Here is a 25,604-nt window from a genome sequence, read left to right on the forward strand (position 1 = left end):
ACACAGGTACTTGCAGGGTCAGCCATGTTTGTTACAGCTTAGAGAGGGGCAGGTTAGACAGCACAAGCATTATGCTGTTTTTGTTTTGTTTTTTGTTTTTTTTAATCAGAAAGCAAGTTTATTTTGTATATTATTTGAAGAAAGAACAAGGTACAAAAACGCATAAACATATGATTTGCTTAGCAAAGTACACAGCGAGTCATAACACGTGAAATAAGTAAATACATGCACTATGCAGTATGAGAGGAAATGAGACATAACAACACATCTGTTCTAAAAGGTGGTGTGGCAGCCATGCAGTATAACATTTCGTACCTGCCCACAAAAGACAGGGGGTGGGAGCCTACAGCCAAACCCCGGCTACACCACGATACCCAGCCCCCAAGAAACTAAAGGAACAGATCAACAAAAGGCCTAGGCATTACATGTCCGTGTACTCTCCAGCCACCGACTCCATATTTTGTCATATTTATTAGGGCACCCTCTGTTTGTATATCAACCTTTTGTACCGAAGGGTAGAATTAACCTCAGCGATCCAGTCCTGAAGGGTGGGAGTATGCACTCGCATCCACATTCTGGCTATAAGTTTACGGGCACTAAAAAGAGTCTCATGAAGGAAGGTAGTGAAGAATTTATCAATGTCATCGTCGGGTAAGAGACCCAATACACAGGGTAGGACGTCCAGCTGTAAGGGAGAACCCATATGGTCGTGCAGAAACGTAATGACTTGTGCCCAGTATGACTGGATGTCCAGGAAGGACCAGATGAGATGTATGAATGTACCCAGTTGTAATGGGCAACGAGGGCAGCAAGAGTTGTAAGAACGCCTGTATGTCGAAATTCTGATTGTACATCTTGCACAGAGCCTATCTCACCCCAGCTGGGTCACACGTTCCGAGAGTTTGGGTGAGGACAGCCTAGGGCCATCTAAAATATCGCCCCAGTCTGTCTCATCCAGGGAACCCGCGGCGGCCAGCCACCAAGACTGCAGACGCACCACCTGTCGGTCAACCTCAACACTGCGCAATTCAGCATAAAGCATTGAGATGAGACCCTCCTTGTGTGTCACTCATCAGCACCTTCAGCAGAGGGATATCTTGCAAGGTGGGGAGTTGTGTGGGGAATTGTGCACGTAGCGCGTGACATAACTGCATGTATCGGAAAAACATGTGTGGGGGGAGATCGTGTTCTGATTTTAGCAGGTGGAAGGAGCGGATACCTGAGATCACAGATCACCTGGCCTAAATACAATATGCCCCTATCCACCCATAGATGACAATCAGGGATAGAAAGTAGCTCTCTCAGACGAGGATTATGCCAAAGAGGGGTCTTGGTGTGTACCTGTGGGCAGTTCAGTTTTTTAGCAGCTATTGCCCAAACTTTCCTGTGATGTACCAATAGGCTATCCCTTACAGAGGCTTGGGATAGAGGACCGCAACCTCTTAGGAGCACCTGCATGGGGGTAAAGGCAGGATGTGGTGGTCCCTGGCAGACCAGTGTTTGATATCTAGGTGCCTCCAATTTATGAAAATAGAAAAAAATGCGAGAGTTGCGACGCTAGATAATAATAAGAGTGAAAATCCGGAAAACAGCTACCCACCCTCTAGTCGTTGGGTTTTTAAGCGTGGTCCAGGGCAGCTTATGATGCTCGGGACCCCAGACAAATGAATTCAAAATGTGATCAATGATCTTAAACAGTTTTAGGGGGATCGGGACAGGGGAGTGCCAGAAGACATAGAGAAATTTGGGCAGCATAATCATTCTTAATAAGGTTCACCCTGCCCATAAGTCCCAACGGCAATCTAGCCCAAGTCTGAGTACGTTGTTTAAGCATATCAAAAGGTGGTTCAACATTGTCCTTTAGGTAATCCGAGGGAAATTTAGTAATCGTGACACCCAGATAACGGATCGCCGCGACTCGTTGTAATGGAAGGGAAGTGGAGGCGCTAGTGGGGGGAGAAGGGTCGAGAGGCAATATCTGGGATTTTTAATCCCGAGTGAGACCCAAACTGTTCTATGGTGCGCAACGCAGTATGAAGAGAGTCATCCGTGTCTTCCAAATATAAGAGCATGTCGTCTGTGTTTCAGTCAGGGCCGAATGACACAGACCGTGGACGTGGGGATGGGCACGAAGCAACAACGCCAATGGCTGCATTGGAAGAGCATACAGCAGGGGGGGACAGAGGGCATCCCTGTCTAGTTCCGCGACCCAGGGGGAAGGAATCCGAAGTCCACCTGTTGACCGACACTTTGGCCACAGGTTTGTAGTAGAGTGCCCAGACCCGACCAAGAAAGGTCGGACCAAACCCAAAGGCTCGCAGACACTCCCATAGATAACTCCATTCCACTGAGTCAAAAGCCTTATCGGCGTCTAACGCCACCACTGCCCTGGTACCAACTCTGTCATGGTCATCCTGTAGATTCATATACAGACGCCGTATATTCATGGCGGTATTTTTACCCGGCATGAAACCAGTCTGATCAGGGTGTATTAACGAGAGTATAATCCTATTCAGACGGAGCGCTAGGAGTTTAGCTAAAATCCTTGTCTGCCTGGAGCAGCGAGATGGGGCGATACGATTCTGGATATAGGGGGTCTTTACCGGGTTTGGGAAGAATTATAATATTAGCCTCTCTCATGGAGTCTGGCCGCTGGCCAGCATCATGAATGTGGGTATACAGGGACAACAGTTCCGGGGAGATGGTTTCAGAGAAGGTCGCATAAAAATCAAGAGGTAAACCGTCAGGCCCAGGGGCCTTAGCCATGGCCAGGGAGGCAATGGCGGAGGCAATTTCATCAGCCGACAAAGGGGCACCCAGCTCCGCACGTTGAGCATCTGACAGCTGAGGAAGGGACACGTTAGACAGAAAGTCGTTGGTCTCCTGGGCAGTAACTGTCGTCTGGGAGGCATACAGCTGGGCATAGAAGGAGCGAAATTCAGCAGCTACCAACGGTGGCTCAGAAATAATAGTCCCGTCGGAGCCCCGGAGTTGAACCACCACCAGAGTCTTAGTATCCTGATGGGCTAGGTAAGCCAACAGCCTGCCTGCCCGTTCGCCTTGTTCAAATACCCGCTGTTTGCAGAAAAACTGTTTCTGTTTGGCCTTCTCATAAAGCAATTGGTCGACTAATCTGGTCTGTGATTTGAGCGCTAGGACATTGTCGGGTGAGGGGTCATTGGAACAGCTATCAGTCAGGGAAGTCAGATGCGCTTGCGCATTAGCCAGAACAGAGCCAGAGGACCGCTTAAGGCGATTGATGCGTCTGGCGAGGGTAGCCTGAGCGTGAAGCTTAAAAGCCTCCCACACCAGCGCCACACATCCGCTGAGCCCTTGTTAGTAGTGAAAAAATAAGACCATTCCCGGGTCAGACCCTCCTGGTCCGCTATAGCAGTGAGCCAGAAGGGATGGAGGCGCCATGGACGAGGAATCGCCTGTGGGACTATACAAAATAGGGCCCAACAGGGCACGTGATCAGACAAGGAGTGGGGTTCAAACCCTGAGTCCTGAAGCAGGGTAAGTAAAGGGTTGGAGACTATAATGAAATCTATGCGTGACATCGTAGAGTGAGTGGCCGAGAAACATGAATAGGAACGAAGGTCAGGGTGTTGATAACGCCAGGTAACCGTCAGGGCAAAGTCACGGAACAATCGACCCAGACGTGTAAGGGGCTGAGACCCATGAGCAGTTGGGGAATGTTGACGGTCAAGAGTCGGGGCCAATACCATATTAAAGTCCCCCATCCAGACAGCCGAAACATTAGGGTGCTGAGCCATAAAGGACACGCCTTCCTGGATCACCTCCGAGCTGTATGGAGGGGGGACATTAGCCAGAAGCAAATATTGCCTAGTATATAGTGTAACATGCAGAAAAACAAACCTGCCCTGGGGGTCCGAACGAACAGAAATAATGGAAAAATGCACGTTTTGAAATTAGGATGGAGACACCTCGGGAAGCATTGGCGTATGTAGCATGGTATGTCCAGCCAATCCAGGGGCGTTTAAGGGTTAGCTGGAGTTGGCCCGTGACATGCGTCTCCATCAAAACCACAATGTCAGCCCTGTAAGACTTGAGGCAACCAAAAATGGCAGAACGCTTCACCTTATCCCGGAGAACCCGGACATTCCACGTGAGGAATTTCACGGTGGCCATCGCGGTGCGAAGAGGGAGTAAAAAAGGATAAGCGTGCGGGGAGTCCCCAAGGACGGTTCTCGCAAATCATAACATAACAGAAGCGTGTAATTCTTTAAAAGGTTATCGTACCTGTGAAACAACCACAACCAACATGCAGCATATAATATGAACAAAACAAACCCACAAAAAAACCCAGAAACCCACCCCTCCCCCCCCCCCCCACCCCGCTTTCCGCGTCCCCAACTGTGCGGGAGCATAACACCAAAACCCCATGAAGAGTAGTCAGTCATGACCAAAAATAAGGAGGGCCATAAACATGGCTCAAGCCCATAAGTGAACAAAAAATAAGGCCATTTCTCCAGGACAGCCAGTGGCATTGCGAAGCGAGCAAACACTGGATTGTACCGGAACGGTAGTAGGACACATGGTATTACACATGTGCAGATGGAGATAGAGCCAAAGAGCATTGCTACTGTAACAAGGTTCCATGTCCTGAACACAGCGGAAAAAATCCAAAAGGAGAAAAAGAAACCAGGAAAAAAATGAAAAAAAAAAAACAAAACGTAAATAAGGAGTTAATGACAGGGAATGTTCAGGAGTGGTATCCTATAGCAAAGTCAACATTGTAACGTGGTGCCCTCCAGAGTTCACAGTGCAGTTCCATGTACTGGGCAGGGACACCCAATACCTCATAGACAATACTGTAGGGGAGACAACCAAGGGAATAGAACTGAGTGTAGCACCACAGCCAAGGAGGCCAACATAATAAACAGAGGTGCGTTAAATCCAACATAGATGCCAACCACACTCTCCAGATTTGGCAGGTGGAGCGAAGAAATGACAACCGGCAGGTGCGGGAAACTGGATAGGTGCGGAAAACCCCCCGTCAGATTTGCGACCAGTATACTCAGGCGGGTCGTTTGCGGTCTGCTTCAAGTTGGTCCAGCCAATCTGAAGCTAGGGTCGGGTCTTCAAAGAAGATTGCTCTGTCGTCACACACCACACGCAGACGGGCTGGAAATAGCATGGCATATTTCAAGTGTTGCACGCGTAGTCGCCTTTTGACGTCTGTAAAATGGGACTGTAGCTTTTGGACTTCCGCCGAGAAGTCTGGGAAAGCTGCGATGCGGCCATTTTGAAAGGGAATATTGCCGCGTTCGCGGGTTAAACGTAATACAGCATCTTGGTCCCGATAATTAAGGAGTTTTGCAATAAATGTACGGGGTGGTGATCCCTCAGGCGGGCGGCGGGCAGGCACACGGTGGGCTCTTTCCACAGCAAAGGTGGCAGAAAAGGCTTCTCTGCTAAAGTGCGTGATTAATAAAGTCTCCAGAAACTTGGCTAAATCAGACCCCTCAGACCCCTCTGGCAGCCCAATAAACCGTAGATTACAGCAGCGTGCCCTGTTCTCCAGGTCATCTTGCTTCTGTGCCAACTGCTGAATCTGATGCTGCATTGAGTCTGCTGTGTGCTGGAGGGGGTTTAGAATATCTTCAGCCCTACTAATCCTGACCTATGTCTCCGCCACCCTGTCCCTGAGTTTAGCCATATCCTGCCTAATAAGAGAAATGTCCACCTTTTACCTCCTCAATCTTCGTGGTGAGCGTGGTCTGGCAGTTAGATATGGCCTCCAGGACTCTGGTGGTATCGGCCGCGGGAGTCTCAGACGGAGCGGCGCCATCTTGGGCCTCCATGTCCCGGTCCTGACAGCGGAACTTATCGAGTTGCTGTGCGGCCGTAGCGGCCTTTCGCGGCGGCGACATGTCCCTTGGGTCGGCGGGAGTTTCCCCACAGGTTGTAAGCAAAAGATAATCTGTTTGGGTCACCCAGGATGAGAGAGCAGGATATTGCAGGAGCGGAGCTCAGCTTAATGTGCGTCCTACACCATTGCCGTCCAGGCCACGCCCCCCGCATTGTGCTGTTTAACCTGCTATAGGGAACAGGAGCTCTCCCTTTTTAATTTTTTTTTTTTTAGGCTACAAACATTTTAACCACTTCAGCCCTTGAAGGTTTTACCCCCTTAATGACCAGGCCATTTTTTGCGATACGGCACTGCGTTATTTTAACTGGCTGCGATGCTATACCCAAATAAAAATTATGTTTTTCCCACAAATAGAGCTTTCTTTTGGTGGTATTTGATTGCCTCTGCAGTTTTTTATTTTTTGTGCCTTAAACAAAAAAAAAAAGAACAACAATTTTGAAAAAAAAAAAACAATATTTTTTACTTTCTGCTATAATACATATCCGAAGAAAACAAAAAAAGGAAAAAATTGAATTTCTTCATCAACCTAGGCCAATATGTATTCTGCTACATATTTTTAGCAAAAAAAAAAAAAAAAAAAATCCCAGTGAGCGTATATTGATTGGTTTGCGGAAAAAACTTATCGCGTCTATAAACTATGGGATATTTTTATTTATTTATGTTTACTAGTAATGGCGGCGATCAGCCACTTTTAGCGGGACTGCGACATTGCAGCGGACAGATCGGACACCTAACTGGCACTTTTGACACTTTTTTTGGGAACCAGTGACATTATTGCAGTGTTCGGTGCTAAAAATATGCACTGTTACTGTAATAATGACACTGGCAGGGAAGGCGTTAACATCAGGGGCGATCAAAGGGTTAAGTGTGCTCCTAGCTGTTGCTTGCTAACTATGGGGGGCCGGGGGGGGGGGGGTCTGACTGGATGAAGACAGAGATGTCCTTGTTTACATAGGCAGATCTCTGTTCTGCCTCTCTGGGGAACAATCGCGGTTGGCCAGCGGACATCGGGTCCGCCTGAGCCGGTTATTGACATCCCTGTTAGGCAATCACGGCGCGATTGCTCCTCCGGCGGGGCGATCGCACCATCTAGTGGCTATTGCACAAAATGACGTACAGGTACGTGACTTTGCGCAATAGAGCTGACCTGCCACAATGAATGTATGTTAGGCGGTCAGCAAGTGGTTAAAGTAAATCTGTGCTTTGCCAGTGCAGTACAAAGCAACCGGGTAATTTCATTCAGACCTCTGCAGATGCATATGCTTAACTTCCTTTCGCTCCTCGTCACTCATTTCAGCCTCCGGGAATGAAGGAAAGTCCTGTGTAAACCATCGGAATCAGAAACACAAGACTCCTAATCAGCAGTGTCAGATGGGGGATGAGTCCCATGCTCCTCACTATTCAGAAGTATCAGGTATTTCCGTTGACACCCAAAATTGATCAGAGTGGCAGGGAAATGAAGGGAAGGTAATTATATGCTGGAGTATATGGGGGATTATAGCAAACGCATTGCTTTGTACGGAATGGGCTAATTACTGATTTGCTTTAAATCACTCCCGACATGGCATTAGTCTGCTGCGCTGTAAAGCGTCCAGGAGATTTATTCTGAAGACCCTTGCCAAAGGTGGTTGTGAACTTCCTTTACCTGGCTCATTTGTTTGTTAGCATTGTTTGAATTGGCCTCATCTCTAGAGAACATCTGTTCATGGATAGACATTTTTCTTTCAGTTGATATGCGTTTGATCATAATGAGAATGTGTTGAAAGTTAAAGCTAAAGTTTAATCTGCTTATATTTTGCCTTCCCTACTCGTCCCCCCCCCCCCCCCCCCATCATCATGCTATGAAAATTGTTAAATGAAACCTTTTGTTCTTTGTTCTACAAACATCATTGTAGATGCGGTGGCGAGCAGTAGGTTGGCCCTTCCCTAGGAAGGGAAATATGCCATTATTAAGGTTCCTTGATTGGTGGAAGTCTAGAGGATTGGGCGTTTTTTGCATGCAAGTTGCCCGAGGTAATGCCCACATGTGCTATTGTATCTCCATGATTGAAAGAACTCAAATCGAATAAATGAAAGCAACCAAGGTAATTTAGGCTCGGAAGAGAGGAGCTTAGAGGATGCTGGGCATCCTCTAGGCACAGAATAAGGTGGGCGCTATGTGACTTGCTGCAGATTCTAATGCACATTCTGAGAACCTCACAGTGTGCAGCGAATGCTGAGTAAGCTTTCTCAGTACAGCAGAGAAGCCTGTACCACTGTGCAAGGTTTAAGAGAAAAGATTAAAAGATGGTCAAAGGCAAATATGTATAAATTGCAGCTGAATGTTTGTTGTTCTTTGATTGTGTATAGAACAATCGATTTTTTTAAATAAAAATGCAAGGGCATGTTTGACAACATCACAAGTGAACAGTTATTACAAAATAAAATTGGTGTTGCTTTTAGCGCATGCTCGCTCCTGATTGACTATTTGTTTTCTGTCTGTTCCCTTTTGCAGTGCAAGCCTTGTCCTGAGCCTAAAGCAATAACTAGTTCCTCTGCCATCCACAATAATCCCAACTTAATCAAACCCATTGCAGTGAAACCCACCGACTCATCACAGCATGTGAACAGCACACAGGAAAGCAAGGTGATGTACAAATATGAATCTGCCATTTCCAGACTCTCCCATCATGCCTTATGAGCTAATTACATTTCTGATATGTGCTGGATTCATGAATGAACTTCTAGTAAGGTCTGTAAGGATTACTGTATCTTTGAATATGCTTTTTGCAGTTCATTATCTCTCATGTGAAGCAGAAGTGTTTGGTCTACCATGCTGACCTGTAAGGTGTCCACATGCCAGCTAAAGAAAGTTCTTTAGCGCTGCACAAGAGAGGTGATGGTTTTAATGGAAACAGAGGGGTCCGGGTTTTTCTCAGGTTTGTGCCTGGCATCCACCATATCTTCTTCCTCCTTACAGGAACCACTCCTTCTAAAGTACCTGTGATATTTTATCTTGCTGTCTTCCTTGATAACTGATGAGAACTGCGGCTGAAATCGCTTAAAGCTGAAGTTTAAACTGCTTCTAGTTTGCTTTCTCTGGTTCCTCATTTCCTCTCTCATCAGCATGATAAATCATTTTTAAAATAAGGCAGGCCATAGACAGTTCAGATTTCTTACCTGCAACCATGGGTTGCTGGAGCAGACGGTGGAACCCGTCCCCCCTGGGAAAAGACAGTGAATATCGCCAGCAGCTATAGCAGCTGCTGGCGATAATCGCAAGCAAATCTGACTGGCTGGTTGTACTGAAGTTGATCTATTTGGTCAACTTGGCACATGTAGCCTGCCCACTAATGGTTTAAGTCTCGAACCTTGTATGGCCGGCCTAAGTCTTTTCCATTTTCATTACATACTTGTTTTAGATTTGGTGATGTCATGAGTGGATCTCCTGTGATTAGCTATGTAATGCAGACATCATGACTGGTAAGAGGTGCTGGCAGAGTTTCCTGAAAACCTATCTGTGCCCTGCCTCAGTACTCCTCTTAAGAGCCTTTGGGCAGTCCCGGAGGTACACCCTCTCTCTTCCTGCATAGGATTTCAGTTTTGTATCAAAGCAGTGTCAGAGAAGTAACACCAACCCAACTCAAAAAAGTGGGGCGGGTACTGCGTCCGTCAATGAACTTAAGAGAAAAGGATTCAAAAATCCAGTTTTCTCTATCATTCATTGATGGACGCAATCCTCTAATGCATATCAGTAGGGACGTCCCAAAGCAGTACCCAAATGAGGGGTGGGAACAGCTGAACAAAAACAGCCCCCAAGGTTAAACTTAGCCAACCAGGCCACATAGGTCTCATCAGAACAGCAAGATGAGGCCTACCTGAAACAAAACAGAAACACCCCCCAAGGAAGGCCAAAAGCCCTCCAAACAGCAGCCAGCAAAACTTTGCGGCCAAAGGAAGCATTTGCAGATACCAGCACATTCACCTCATAAATTTCGGTAAAGGTGTGAACAACAGACGACCAGGTCGCCGCCTTTAAACCTGAAGCACAGACGCCTGATGGCGAAAAACCCAGGAAACACTAAGCGCCCTAGTAGAACGTGCCGAAACAGGGAAAGGTAGAACCTGACCCTTAATTGAATAAGCCTGCACCACTGTCTGTCTGATCCATCTGGAAATAGTCACAGCAGACACAGGCAGCCCTTTTCTCGGCCTTCCAAGAGGACAGAGAGCGAATCTGACCTACAAAAAGACTCGGTAGTCGCCAAGTACACCTTGATTGCCCAAACTCTATCCAGAGTATTCGTTATGTATTCAGAGTATGCAGTGTATATTCCTTAGGATGTTTGGGCTTAGGACACAAAGATGGTAACACAATGTCCTCGTTCAAGTGAACACTAGAAAAACCACCTTCGAAGGAAGGATCCGGACGAGTACCACTTGTCTCCATGAACCAACATATAGGGAGAACGACAGGACAATGTTGCCAGTGCCGACACCCTGTGTGCAGAAGTGATAGCCACCAAGAAGGCCACTTTTATTTTTTTATTTTTTATGTGGACTTTCATAATCTCAGGGTTGCAGTGTATTTATTCCACAGTTAAATCTGTTAGAAATAATGTACTGTAGTCACTAATTTAATGTACTTTTTTTTTTCCATGTAATTTTGTGCAGTATTTTGCTCCTCCTCTCCCCTCTCTTCTCCTTGCGTAATGCACACTGGTAGGAATTTACTGAGACTGGAACAGATGTGCATGGCAACCAGTCAGCTTCTAGTTTTATTCTACTGAACAATTTTGAAGATAGAAACTGATTGGTTATTATGTACAGCTGCTCCTGGATTCTGTCTCCTCCAGTTTTAATAAAAAAGTTTTTGGATCTTTTTGTCAGAAGTTACTATGATATGAAGTATAATTGCATGCATTTCATAAGTGTCAAAGGATTTTATTGCCAATTACATTAGGTTTATGCTAAGAGTCAATATTTGCAGTTGCCCCTTCTTCCAGAGCAGGTAAGTTATAATAGGTTTATTTATTTTTTTTTTTTTTAATTCTCCTTTTAACCACTTCTGGACCGGAAGGATTTGCCCCCTTATTGAACAGGCCATTTTATGCAATTTACCACTGCGTTACTTTAACAGACAATTTTGCGGCCGTGCGACGCTGTACCCTAATAAAATTGATGTCCTTTTTTCCCCCCACAGATAGAGCTTTCTTTTGGTGGTATTTGATCACCTTTGAAATTTTTTTTTCTTTTTTTGTGCTATAAACAAAAAAAGAGCAACAATTCTAAAAAAAAAAAAAATATATATTTTTCAATTTCTGCTATATACCATTCCGTAAAAATCGAATTTTTCCATCCTTTGTACTCTGCTACATATGTTTGGTAAAAATAAAATCCCAATAAGCGTATTTTGATTGTAGACGCGATAACTTTTGTGCAAACAAAACTAGGGGAAAGATTTATGTCATTTACATTTTTTTATTTTTACTAGTAATGGCGGCGATCTGCGATTTTTAGTGGGACTGCGACTTTGCAGCAGACAGATCGGACCCCTAACTGACATTTTTTACACTTTTGGGGGGACCAGTGACATTACTACAGTAATCAGTGCTAAAAATATGCACTGTTACTGTAATGACACTGGCAGGGAAGGGGTTAACCTAGGGGTGATCAAAGGGTTAAGTGTCAGGCTAGGGGAGTGTTATGGGGGGGGTTTATACTCCTGGTCAGACCCTGAGGAAAGGTAGGTTAGATCACTTTTGAGCAGCGTCCCCGGGCTCTGGGCTACGTTCCTGGCCTACATTATTAATACGACAGCACCAGAGATCCTCCTTCCAGAGGACAAGGTAGCCAAACTAAACAACACGGCAGATCAGCTAAGAACCGCAAAACAGGGGACAAAAAGAGCCATTATGTCCCTTTTGAGGCTCATGTCTGCCTCAATCCCAGTGATACGATGGGGCCAGCTACACATGAGGGCCTTACAGTGCCACCTGTTAAACAACTGGGACAGCAGCATGAACACGTTGGAGGTACTGTAACAATTCCCATTCCCAGAGCCATCAGAAAGTCTTTAACATGGTGGACAGAAAGATACCCTGAAGAAAGGCAAACTTTGGCTCCCGGCGACTCAAGTCCGAGTTACCACAGACGCGAGTGCGTCTGGATGGGGGGCTCATATTGGACAACAGGTTGGACAAGGAAACTGGGAACCAGAAATGTCAGAAGTATCCTCCAACTTAAGGGAACTGACGGCGATACTGAAAGTGCTATATGCATTCCAGGAGGAAGTAGAAAGGAAGCATGTACAGATTCTATCAGACAATGTCACTACAATGACATACATCAACCGACAAGGGGGTACCAGATCGAGGCCCCTCATAAGAACCGCACATGTACTTCTCTCATGGGCAGAGGTTCTTTTACTATCACTTACGGTGGTACACATCAAGGGTACTCACAATTCCCTAGTGGACCTCTTGAGCTGAAGACCGCTGTATCCAGCAAAATGGGAACTGAACCAAATAATCTTTTCAATACTTGTCTCGAAGTGGGGCCTTCCGGAAGGCGATATCTTTGCCTCTGCAAAGAACAATAAGGTGACGAAGTATTTCTCTCTAAGGAGAGAGGATGACTCACTGGGGGTAGACTCCCTGGGGTTTCCATGGAGGTTCAATCTGGGGGTACAACTGCACCCCAGGACGATCAAAAAGATCCATATGGAGAAGGCGAGGGTGATCCTACTAGCACCCTTTTGGCTAAAAAGATCCTGGTTTACAGGGCTAAAAAAGATGGCAGAAGAAGATCCTTGGACTTTACCGAACCAGGACAACCTCCTACTGCAGTCCGGAGCATGCCACTCGCAACTTCAGAGTTTGAAATTGACAGCATGAATCTTGAACGGTGCATGTTACTGAAAAAAGGTCTACCTGCTAAAGTAGTAGAGACGCTCCTACAAAGTAGAAAACCAATAACAAGAAAAATATATACAGGAAAATCTGGAAAAAGTATTTAGCAAACATACTCGACTTTCTTCTTGAAGGAGCAGAAGCTGGCTTAGCGGTAAGCACTCCCAAAGTACACGCCACAGCACTGTCAGTTTTTTTGGATACAAAGCTAAGAGAGAAAGTTCTGGTCAAACGATTCTTCAAGATCATTTCAAGTAAAGGACAGAGCGAAAGCATTAAGCTGGCCCCTTGGGACCTTTCCCTGGTTCTTAGGGCTCTAACTAAAGCACCTTTTGGGCCACTTTCGGAAACTTCATTGAAATACCTGACACTCAAATCAGCCTTCCTAGTCGCTGTTACATCAGCTAGACGAGTTAGCGAACTTCAGGCCCTCTTTATAAAAGAACCTTTTTTCATAGTCTTTCCAGACCAACTAGTCCTCAGAACAGACCCACTGTTTCTCCCCAAAGTTGCCTCAGCATTCCACCGGTCACAAGAAGTCATCTTCGCATCCTTCTGCCAAAATCTACACAACCAAGGAGAGGAAGTGTTACTCTATAAAATGCATCCTCCATTATCTGGACGCCACTAAACAATTTAGGAAAGCTACAAAACCTTTTCAATTTGTTGGCCGACATTCACGAAGGGAAGTCAGCATCTAAAAATTCCAGAAGTAGATGGATCAGAACAGTGATAAAAACAGCTTCCGTTGCCCAAAAACAAGCCAGCCCACAAAACTCCAAAGTGTACTCCACATGCGCAATTGCTACTTCCTGGGCAGAGAAAGCTGGAGCCTCCATCGATCAAATCTATCGAGCAGCCATCTGGTCCAGTGATTCCACCTTTTTGTGAAGTACTACAGGATCGATTTGGTCTCCATCCAAGATCTGACCTTTGTTTGAAAGGTCCTGCAGGCAGTAGTCCCACCCTAGGTACGAATCTTTGGGCTCTCATTTACCCGTCCTGAGGATGGCTAGGGAAAGCTAGAGTCATTACCTGATAACTCCTTTTCCAGGATTCCTCCAGAACTGTAGACCCCCACCCTTGCTATTGAAAAATATTAGGTACATATATCAGAGCGTTAGTATTTGGCAGCAAGGCGATCTTTGTACAACTGAAGGGGAAGCCTAGGGCGGCCTTTTTTAAACTTGTGTGTGCTTGTGTTTCATGCAGAAGGTGGAGCCTATCTCTCATGTGACTGTCCTGTAGGATTCCTGGAAAAGGAGTTATCAGGTAATGGCTAACTGGCAACTTTCGGCCTAGGGGGCAATTACTAATCAGAGGCCCATGGTGCAGCGACTCAGCCCCCCTCCTTCTCTCCCTCTTCTCCGCCTCCTCCTGACCCTCATTCCAGGCTGAATCTCTGCTCCAGGTACTCTCTACTCACTGGCCGAATCCGGGTTCCTGACCAGGCCAGCAGGGGGCAGTTGGGAGGGAGCTGGGAAAGTTTGACATGGAACCGGCCTCTGCTCAGTGCTCAGATACAGTTTACACCATCCATGCAAGGGGGGAGGCCTGCACTCTGTCCTTGTCTTCATCCCGCACTCAGTGGATCCGCAGTGGGGACTCTTCACCAGGAATCCTTTGGTCATGTCTGTGGCAGAAGCGGTGCAGCATTTTACAGGGCATCAGAGCGGCCTGGGAGGCAATTGCCCCCCTGCCCAATATCCCAGCCCTCCCCTGTCGGGAAAGAACTCTAGCTTTCAGTGCTACAAGGGATATGTCAATGAGGTTTTTTACATCCCCTTGAAATTTTGATACCTGGGGTGTTTAACCCTTTCTCTGCAAGAACAGTTTTTCTATTTTTTGCACATATGTATAAAAAAATCATTTTAGGCCTGAAAATCACATAATCCCCCCCCCCCCCCAACATTATATATTTTCTGAAAGCAGACACCCTAGAGAATAAAATAATGGTAGCTCCAATTCTTTTATGTCAGACAATATTAGCGCAACAGTTTAGGAAATGCAAAATTTCAGTAAAAAAATGCACTAAAGTTAATTTTAGGGCACACAAAATAATTTACTCAATTATTTGGTAAAACCTAAAAGATGAGGTTGCGCTGGTTAAATAGATACCCAACATGTCAAACTTTAAAACTGCGTGCGCCCGTGAAATAGCTGCAAACGTCAGTATCCTATATTTTCCGAAGGTGACAATTTAATAGCCCCTATAGGTCATCAGTTTAGAGTTACCTAGGAGCTCTAATGCTAGAATTATTGCTCTCATGACACATGAATTTACGTTCATATGTGCGTGTATAAGTGGGTAGGGGGCCTCAAAATTTCTCCCCAGCCATACAGGCTAGGGAAAGGGACACGGAGACCCAGAAGTGATGTTTTACAAGTTGCTACTAGGTCAGTAACAGAAAGGATGACCATGAAAAGGGATGTTCACTGGGCTGTCTGCCATCAACCCAGCAGCACCCGCCATGCCCGTCTCAGGCACACAGAGCCCCGGAAGCATTGTGGGGGTGGGGGGAGGGGTGTGAGTGTGGAAGCGATTGGGTGACGGCAGAGCTGGCCGATAGCTTCCATCTGACAGCCAGCAGTCGGCGTGTCCGATATACACACTGTGTGTGTGTGTGTGTGTGTGTGTGTGTGTGTGTGTAAAACTCCTACTGCAACTGACAATGATTTTATGTTCAACTATGAACAGAATATGTAGTCATGGACTTTGTGTGGACACATAGAAGAGAAACTGAGTACCATAAAAACAACTTTATTATGTACCATTAAAAATCTATTACACAACATTAAAAATGACTCTCCACATAGGGGTTCACAACATGCTAAGATTCCGATTACAGTTCACGTGTAGATTCTATGCGTTTTGGGAATCCTTCAGGAGCACATGTGACAGAATCTGTACACTAGAACCCAGTCCTAATCTTCAATAGAGTAATATCAGCCAGTAGGGTAGACTGGAATTATTAGCATGTGCTGTTGCCCATAGAAGTACAAATGAGTAAGCCAAGGTGAAGCCTGCCTCTTGGGTGGAAATTCTGGTACATTCATTAGACATGTACACATAATCCTAAAATAAAAGGAGCAACTTCCCAATGGAAACCATCTAGACCCAATGTGAGTAAGTCAACATAAAGAGAGCATAGTAGTCAAAGTAGTGATATGGGGCTTATGATGGGTATTTTAGGAACCAACTCAGTTCACATGAATCCAGCCTGTATGAATCTATATCTAAATCCTTTGTTTTGGGATTAGAACCCCTGTCATTATTTTTATTTTTTGCTGTCTGTGTCCAAGCTGGGGAGGAGACTAAAAGATATGGGGAAAATTAAATTTTTACATTTGTCACCAGAACATAGGACATCTTTCAATGGGAGCACCTCTTCTGGGGACAGTTGTCTAGCAGCAAATTTCCCCACATTTTAAAGAGATTTCATGACAATTCCTGTTGAATCTTCCCTCTCTATCAAAGCGACAAAAAAAGTATTCTGTTTAGGTTTGCTTAAGGTTTCTTTAACACGGAGCGGGCCGTATTGCGATCAGCTCCGGCACTTTTTTTTTTCCACGGATACGGATGACACTTGTGTCATCCGCTCCGTATGTCCGCATATCATCCCATCCGTTTGCGGATGATTTACGGACATAATGTATGTCTATGGGCATTGCGGATGTCAGCGGATGACACCGCTGACATCCGATTTTGCATCCGTTCTGTTTTTTAAACGGAACAAAAATAGGGTTCTGTTCCGTTCCAAAAAACGTAACAGAACTGAAAGGACGAAAATCGGATGTCAGCGGATGGTCATCCGCTGACATCCGCAATCCCATTGACATTCATTATGTCCGTATATCCCCCCGCAAACGGATGGGGTGATTTACGGACATATGGAACGTCCGTGTGAAAGAGCCCTTTTTCCATACACCTGTGAGAATGTCGATTTTTTTTTTTTTTTTTGTTTTGTATAACAACCAGAAAACAGTATGCGACGTTTGTGTTTTTCTTTCATAGTCTGGAGATCCAGGACCTCATCACCTGTCACTGACTACTCTGTTTGGAAAAGCAGAAAAGACCTTCATGGAGAGTCACGAATATAAAGACCCCTCCAAGATCCGTCCGGCAGTGGTTCGCTCCTTGTCATACGAAGAGCCAGATCGATTATCTGACTCCAGAGAAAAGCAGCTGTGCCCAGCTATCCAGAAGCTGATGGTGCGTGGTGCTGACTTGATACCAGTTTCAGAGACCCCAGAGAACCAGCATAGCCAGATTGGGAGCTCCCATCCCCCTGGAGACGTCTTCAGCAGCCTCTTCCTACCCATAGAAGACGTCTCCCCTTTTCCTGCACAAGAGCCTGATGGTGGAGAAAGCCTTCTGCACAAACTTGCCACCACCCACTCCACAGTTCTCCACTCTGAACCTGGTCTTACTCCCTCAAACCATTATTACAGTGGTCCCATGCCCAGCATCACAACCAGCACCCAGGGGAAAAATACAGCCAGTGCCCCACATCACTTTTATGAGGGCGCACAGCAGAGCCAAAGGACTTCGTCAAATCTCTCTGCAATGCCTCTCTCCTCCCAGCTGCCGCCTCCAACTGGAACCATCTCTCCTCATGAGCTGCTGAAAAAACTGAACCTTGTGCGTCAGGACCAACAGTATCAGGCCAGCACCAAACCATCCCTGGCTGCCAAGTTCCCGCATGTCTCTCAGCCAGCAATAAAACAGACCTGGGCAGAGAAGTTGCCAGTGGGAGAGAAGTCCAATCCACTGCTTCAGGTATACTCTGCAGCATGTTTTCTTGGTGATATCACTGTTTTGTTTATATTCAATTTTTTGTTTTTTAGAATTTGTAGAAACACTGTGTAGCTCGTGCCTATGTGAAGTCAGTTTCTTCTAATCAGCTAGCTAACACTTGTATTAGGTTTTAATCTGTTGCTCCCAATATATTGGCAGATCTGTAGCCACCCACACACCCATTGTTAAAAGTTTAAAGCTGCACCCACAACTAATACCTACATTTGGTAAAGAAATTAATGGAAATGCTCCAATCTGCAGTTGCGTGACTCTCCAGCGGAGATGTACTAAAACTGTAGCAGCTCTGCATAGAAACCAATTAGCTTCTAGGTATTTTTGTCAAAGCTTCATGAACAAGCTGAATGTAGAAACTGGTTGTCTATCTTGCACAGCTGCACCAGATTCTGATTTCTCCAGTTTTGGTAAATCAACCCCCCCCCTCTTTTGAGTTGTCTTTGGGTGTCCTCCTCACTGCCTGGGTGACATGGACAATTCCAGTTGACTGTCATCAGTGGGGTCCTCAGAAGACAGGTGCAGAGGGAAGATGTTAAGAAGAAGAAACTGCTCCACTGCAGTGCTGGTTCCACCGATCATGACTTCTGGGAGCGGTGACATGGATGGTGGATTTAGGTGAGTTTTCAAAAAGATCGAAAGGTATCCCAGTAAAGCTGGCTATACATCAGTAGATACCACAAAATTAAAACCAGTCAACACCTACGCTACCACTAATAAATGTGTGCAAACCAATCAGTGAAAAAATAAAAACAAATTAGTAAATAAATGTAGTATTTCGCTGCTGCAAACACCAAAATGTGTTCCCACAGAAATAGACAATATAATGAAAAAAGTGCTGTGCTGCTGACCAACTTAAAAGTTAAACGGAGCACTGCAAAATTAACAATATGTAATCCAAATACAACATGTAAATCAATAATTTGTTAGTCCATCAGTAATATAAACCAGTCTGGTTAATAAACATGTGTAAAACAATAAAAAAAAAAATAATGAATGAAACCTTTTTCATCAACATAATGTTTTTTCAGTGCTCATTAAGTCCCACACCTCATTGGCACGTTTAACTGCTTCTAACTAAAGCAACGCATGCCACCTGTGTGCTCACCAAACTCTCACCTTCATACATCACAAAATGCGCCAAATAATCATCATCTGTCAGTTTGCTGTTATCAGGTGATTGCCAGACCTCCTGTCCTTCAGGGACCCTCCAGACGTCATTACAAATACTACTATTATAATTGGGTTCTGGTGCCTTTAAGACTCTGGATCACTCATGCAATCTTATGCATGTTAGGAAAAAGCTTATAAAAATCCTCCCATGGTGTGCAGTATTTACATATGTACTGAATTTTTTCAATAGAATTTGCACTTGCAATGTACAAACTCAAAAAGGCCACAAAAGTACTGGTGCAAAAGACAAAATGCTCTCTCTTACAATAACTGCCTCCAACACGCCCTACATGTTACGTCATGAACACGTGTTTGTGTTTCTAAACTCCACAAAAAAAAAAAAAGTCATGGAATTGGACCCAGCCTTTTTCTTGAAACTATCTACTGAGACAACGGGAACCAAACTAACTGCAGCCAGTGACTGGATAGTGAAGAAGCAGTAGTGCACTTGTAAGGACATCACTCTTGTCTCATTCTGAACGGAAGCTTCTAGTGTTCTACAGACAGAAGTGTGCTTGCTGTGTTGCTCTTTATTATCAGTCTCAGGAGTTTGTAGAAGAAAACTTGTAAATACATAACTGAAATACACATAATGTTTACCTGTTAAAGGATTTGTAATTCTGAACAGCCAGTTTTGTGATTTTTTTTTTTTTTTGTGTAGGTTATATCCCCACAGCGGATTCCAGCCACTGTGTCACCATCTGTCCTCCTGTCTCCTTTGGTTTTCACAAAAGCAAGCACACAGATGTCAGTCGATCTGACAAAACCAACGCTGTCTGATAGTGACACGACCACAAATCTACTCCTTCCTCTCTCACTCACAGACACACCCATTAGCAGCGTCAGCAATCACAGCAGCGTACTGACCAAGAGCCAGCTCCGTGACACCCTTCTGCATCTTATAAAGGTGAGTGGACATCAGTAGACTCCTGTACGCTATCTGCTTGTAACAGAAAGTTTGCATACTTACAAGAGAAGTGCGGGAATTAAAATGACAATCAATCATACTAATTTAGATGGCTGCAGCACCTATCCCGGCTGCAGCACCTATTCCAGCCGCAGCTTTTCCCTGCCAGCTTTACACTGAGAACGGAGCAATCAAACACCGCTGATCACTCAGTTCTCGGGTCCACTCTGAGTACAGAGCAGTAACTGCCAGTTACCACTCTGTGCTCTGCCCTTCTAGTGCTTACTAGAGCACCATGCTCTGGAGGGGCCAGGAGTGCCTGGCTCAGGCATCTGGGCAAATCCCGGCATTTTTGTCAGGATTCCTCCAGAGGCTGGACCAGTACTGTGATGTCAGCCAACAGCAGACTTTAGCCCACTGTCGGCTGAATCTAAGACAGATGAGTTCAGAACTAAGCACTCTGTGACCCAGAGAACAAGTAAGGCCAAAAGTGCTTTGGCACTACATCTCCTCCTTTAACATCCGGAAAGTTGAATATCTGCTTTCTGCTGCATTAAAGCTGATGTTTTATCTGCTTATATCGATGACTCCCCTGTGTTTATCTTTGCAATGCAGGCCCATCATAGCTGGTTGGAGGGACCTGAAAACATCCCAGCACCCTGCCTCAGTACTTCTCTGAAGCGCCCTTAGTGCTGATGCAAGCAGTGGGATTGCCCTTGATAGGAGTTATGCAGTTATCAAAATGCCTTTACAGTGGGTATGAATGTCCCCCCTTAAAATCACATTTTGTTCTTTTGCAGCCTGAAATAAAGACAGACACATTTTTTGTTTTTATCCAGCTGTATTTACTCAGTACAGGTGAAAGATATAACCCCAACCACCAGCATGTCAGAAAAAGAGTTGGAAAAAGGATCACCCTCTTGTGTCAGTATTTTGTTGAACCACCTTTTTCTTTACCACTTGAAAACCAAGCCTATTTCTAAAATGTGTTGCTTACAAGTTAAATCAGTATTTTTTGCTAGAAAATTACTTAGAACCCTCAAACATTTATATGTATTTCTTTTTAAGCAGAGACCCTAGAGAATAAAATGGTGGTCAGTGCATAATTTTATGTCACACTGTATTTGCACAGCGGTCTTTCAAACGCAATTTTTTAGGAAAAAATACACTTCAATGAATAATAAAAACAACACCATAAAGTTTGCCCAATTTGTATAATGTGAAAGATGATGTTATGCTGAGTAAATGGATACCTAACATGTCACGCTTTAATATTCCCCATGCTTGTGGAATGGTGTCAAACTACTGTACTTAAAAATCTCCATAGGCGATGCTTTAAAAAATATTAACGGTTACCTGTTTAGAGTTACAGAAGAGGTCTTGCACTAGAATTCTTGTTCTCACTCGAACGATTGAGGCGATACCTCACATGTGTGGTTTGAACATTGTTTGTTCGGTGCGCGAGCACAGAGGAATGGGGTGTTTTTATTTATTCATTTATTTTACACTGTCCTTTCAACCACTTGCCGACCAGCCGCCGTAGTTTTACTGTGGTGGGTCAGCTCTGTTACACAAAATGACCTACCTGTACGTCTCTTCGTGTAACAGATAGTGGGGGCGCTGCCGGAGGTGCGCACATGCGCCGATTGGCTAGAGGGGGAGCCAATCAGTGGGTCCGGCGGACGCGATGTCTGCCGGGCACCTGCGATCGCTCCCCGTGAAGGGAGAACGGCAGTCTACCGATGTAGAATAAATTCCTGCACATGCTTGAGTTGCTGTAGGACTCTTTGTTGGCATTAGATCACTCCCAGTGAAGTATAGACTTGGTAAACTGCCTCAGGTGCACCACAAGTCTCAGCGGGCCCGGAGATTACTCTGAACAAAGAGACATCCGAAGCCTATAATTGCTCAAAGTCATCTGACGCTTTATTCATTCCATACAGTTTATATGAGAACAATGCATACACAGTTACACCTCCCCTTGGTCATCTGAAATGTTCCTACAAAAATACATTGTTTCATTATGACTTTATGTAGAGAGACAAAATCCAGTTGTGTCTGGGAACTGTACAGCTATTGCTTGGGAAGATAAGGGGAATAATAAAGAACACTGAGACCTAACTAGATTTTGTTCTCAGCAAAATACATGAGAAATACACTTATTATTTCAACGTTCATAAAATGTCGGCTAGAAAATCAAAATGGTTGAACTATTGCTCAGAAAAACTAATAAAGAAGAACTCTTGCTAAAATTCTTCTTTCAATCCCCTCTTGAAAATCATTACATTTATTTACAATGATTTTCTCTTAACCTTTATAGTCTAAGGAATGGGGTGAAGTGTGATGTAAGAGGGTGGTTAGATCTAGTCCTACAACATTACCGTTATACATGAATAAATTGTCTATACCTTTGTTAAGCATTTTCTTAAAGCAGGGTACCACACAAAGCATGATGGTACCGATTTATAATAATAATTCCTAGCTATACCAAAGCTTGCTTCCAACTATTACATCACCTAAAATATTGATCCCAAGAGTTGTCAATGCCAAAATTCTTCTTCAGTTTCACAGAATGGCCAGAGTGACCTTACCCTTAGGGCCAGCATTATCAGGAATGTAAATGCAACATCCATCTACTTTATCAATATATACATAAGTATCACCTTTTTGTACAAGGATCATATCCAGAGCCATTCTATTCTGGAATGTCATCTGGGAGGTAGCTTCTAGTTGTTCTTAAAACATGAACATGTTTCCCTATAAAGCAATATCTCTTCCATGGCGTCTAGTCTGTAAGTATTGCATATACATATGAGGAGTGGGTGTAACACATTTTGCTAAGCATACCATAGCGCTCTTGACAAATGCATACAAGAATAAAATGAAAACTACCACCAAGACTATGCTGGTAGCGATCCCCTTTAACCATCCAAAAATACCTGATCCCAAGAAAAACTCATCCCATGGATTAGTAAGGCCTGAATTCTTCTTAAGCTCAACCGACAAACTCTCTAGCTTTCAGATAGCTAATGTGACCTTTCCATTGGGACCAGTATTACTGGGGATGTATGTGCAGCATGTACCTATTTTCTCTATCATGTGACAGACTCCTCCTTGCTCTGCAAGCATCATATCTAATGCTACCCGATTCTGAAAAGTCATTTGTGAGGTGGACTCTAATTGTTCTGCTATTCCCTGGAGGGCATCTCGTGTGTAATTAACAAACCTCTGTTGATTATAATAAATGTAATTTATCCAATCTACATTCTTATTAATTGTAACTATGGGAAACAATGATTCAAATCCAGCCGCTACTTTATCTCCGGCCTTAAACTAATGTGGGACCCCTCTTGGAACACCTAAGGCATCTATATAAACATGTGGGTCAAAACTACCCATGGGTACCTCTCTCTTTTGTTTCCCTGTATTTCTAGTGTTCTCCTTAAGCTGATGTGTGTTTTCGTCATTCTCAGTGAATATGTGTAGGGGCATTATTGCTTTAGCAAGGGCACACTCTCCTGTCCACTTCAAAGGCAACCTAGTCCTTATTTTCATATCTCCACATATCCAATATATGTCTCTCAAAGACATTATTTGATTCTCTATAACAGTAGACCTGTAGGTGGAGCAATAACCTTCTGTAAAATTTCCTAAAAATCTACCCCCACCACGGTGTCTGGAATAACATGTGTAGCTACCTGGGTAAATGGTGATAGATCCAGTGGGCCTAGATTCTTTAGTTATAATGTGATATTCCTTTTTTCATGTTTCACAATTAGAATGGTTACTAGAGGTATTGGTAAAACAAGTTTCTACATTCTCAGGGATGTTAAGGGGCACTGTACCTAGGTGCGGCCTAGCTCCTCCACAGACATAACAATCTGACATGTTATGTGAGCTAGCACTATACCTCATCCATTCTAACCATAAGTTTACATCAGAGAACCCTGTCTCCACGGCAGTGCCTCCCAACCCCGGTCCCCAGGGCACACCAACAGGCCAGGTCTGCAAGAAAACTGAAACGCATCACAGGTGACATAATCGGCCTCTTAGCGACTGCAGCACTCCAGTCCGCATCTCCCCAAGGCAATACTTAAAATCTGGCCTGCTAGTGCACCCCGAGAAACACCGCTCTACGGCCACGGTATCCTCAAAAGTGGGGTCTGCTATAGCTATCATTTCTCCCAAAGTCTGTACACGGGGCCTTAAAGGATTGGTCTCTTGTACCTGTGATGGCCACTCAGGAGAGCCATACATATCTCTTAGCTGAAAAGGCTTTCTGAAGCTAGTGTACCCTGATCTCCACCAGGTACCCAAAACGTAAGTTCCAGTATCTTCTGGACTAGATTTTTCCTATGGTCAGTCTAAATTGCTCGGGAACATGTTTAACAATTGTCATTCTGCTTATAAGTGTTTTGCTAGTAGTAGGTTTGTACTCCTAATCGTCTCCCGTGTTCCAACCCACTAATCCCCAGTGTCCACATTCATTCCCCCAGTATTCATCCGTGACACACACATAGATATCCCTAGACTCTGGAATGTCCTTACACCAGTGATATAGCCAAGCAGGGTCAAATGGACAAGGTGCTATGTCACAATACTCAAAAATGAAAGTGGCTACTTGAATGTTTGAAGAATTATACCAAAATATGGTTACATCGCCTGTTTTCTTAATAGCTATCTGGGGATATTTGGAAGGGGCTGACGCAGCTCTTTTCCTCCTAACAAGTCTCTGTGCTACAGGGATCTTTGTTTCTTCATTCCCCTCTTCGGCAGAGGGTGTGCTGTTCTGGCCTCCACACAGTCCTTCAAGGGGGCCTAAGTCCTCTGGGTGATATATACAGTTAGTTATGATCCAAGTTGGAGTGAACACTAGTTCCTTGCTATGAATACAGTCATTTTGCTAATTTTCAGAGACTAGAACACCGGCTTCACTCGCTCTTCGAGGATTTTCAACACCTGCTTCTCCTCCTTTATCTGTGTCTTTATCTTTGCCTTGCTTCGCACAATCCACCTTACTCGACTGGCATGGATCCAGGCCTGTTGGTTCTCCACAAGGACAGCGATTCTGGTCACAGCGACTACCTTTGTCTTTTGGTCCAAAACTAAATCCAGCCTTGGTCTTGTGATGTGGCGACAGCTTGATCACTACTTCATCTCCTTCCTTCAAGTGATGGGTTGATACCTGTGAAAAGAAAAGACAGGTGCGAGCAACTTTTCCGTTCCACTTGATTCAAAATTCCAATGACTTTTTCTCAACTCGTCTTTGATTGTCCTATTTATCCTTTCCACTATACCTGAATTCTGTGGATGACAATCTATTTTCAGGATTTTAACTAGTTCCTGACATTCTTTTTAATATTAAAGCTGAACCATTATTAGAACTTATTCAAAGCAGGCATCCCTATCCAGGAATAATCTCCTGATTGAGGATGCGCGCCACTGTGTGGGCATCTCCCTTTTGTGGCCCTAAGAGCTTCCACTCATCTGCTGAACATGTCCACTATTAACTCTGGTTTCTACCCTGTGTTGGGCTTATGTGTGAAATCTATTTGTAGATGTTCATGTTTGGCCTTATGTGTTTGTTTGTGTTGTTCCTAATACAGGTGATGCATCTAGCAACATATGCTTTCACTAATTTAGGCCTGTAAATAGACATATGCTTTCACTAATTTAGGCCTGTAAATGCAAAAAAAACTTCAGTAATACTTCATATGTTCTTTCCCACTCCCTGTGTCCTATTCCATCATACTAGGCAATAGACAGTGGGGCGTTAGCTGCGGGGATACTAGATCTCCCCTCTTTTAGAAAAAGGCTATTCTCAACTTTTTCTAAACCATCACCTAATTCCTTAAACCTGTTCTGTAGCATGCGTTTGTAGCTCTAACAATGTGTGATCTTTTGGCCTGGCACAGGAACCATCTACAA

At 44.5% G+C, this 25,604-nt stretch overlaps 1 protein-coding gene across 2 annotated transcripts in view; it reads left to right on the forward strand.

Moving 5' to 3' along the window:
- Positions 1 to 25,604, forward strand: part of DCP1B (decapping mRNA 1B) — an 83,814-nt gene that overhangs the window by 52,865 nt on the left and 5,345 nt on the right. For both annotated transcript variants that reach the window (XM_082255732.1, XM_082255733.1), the window contains 3 exons: positions 8,391 to 8,522; positions 16,802 to 17,566; positions 19,431 to 19,676. In XM_082255732.1, the coding sequence (XP_082111858.1) occupies positions 8,391 to 8,522; positions 16,802 to 17,566; positions 19,431 to 19,676 (1,143 nt within the window). The remainder of the gene's footprint in view (positions 1 to 8,390; positions 8,523 to 16,801; positions 17,567 to 19,430; positions 19,677 to 25,604) is intronic.

The sequence above is a fragment of the Pelophylax lessonae genome (genome assembly GCF_965119305.1).
Source record: "Pelophylax lessonae genome assembly, chromosome: 4".
NCBI classification, from domain to species: Eukaryota; Metazoa; Chordata; class Amphibia; order Anura; family Ranidae; genus Pelophylax; species Pelophylax lessonae.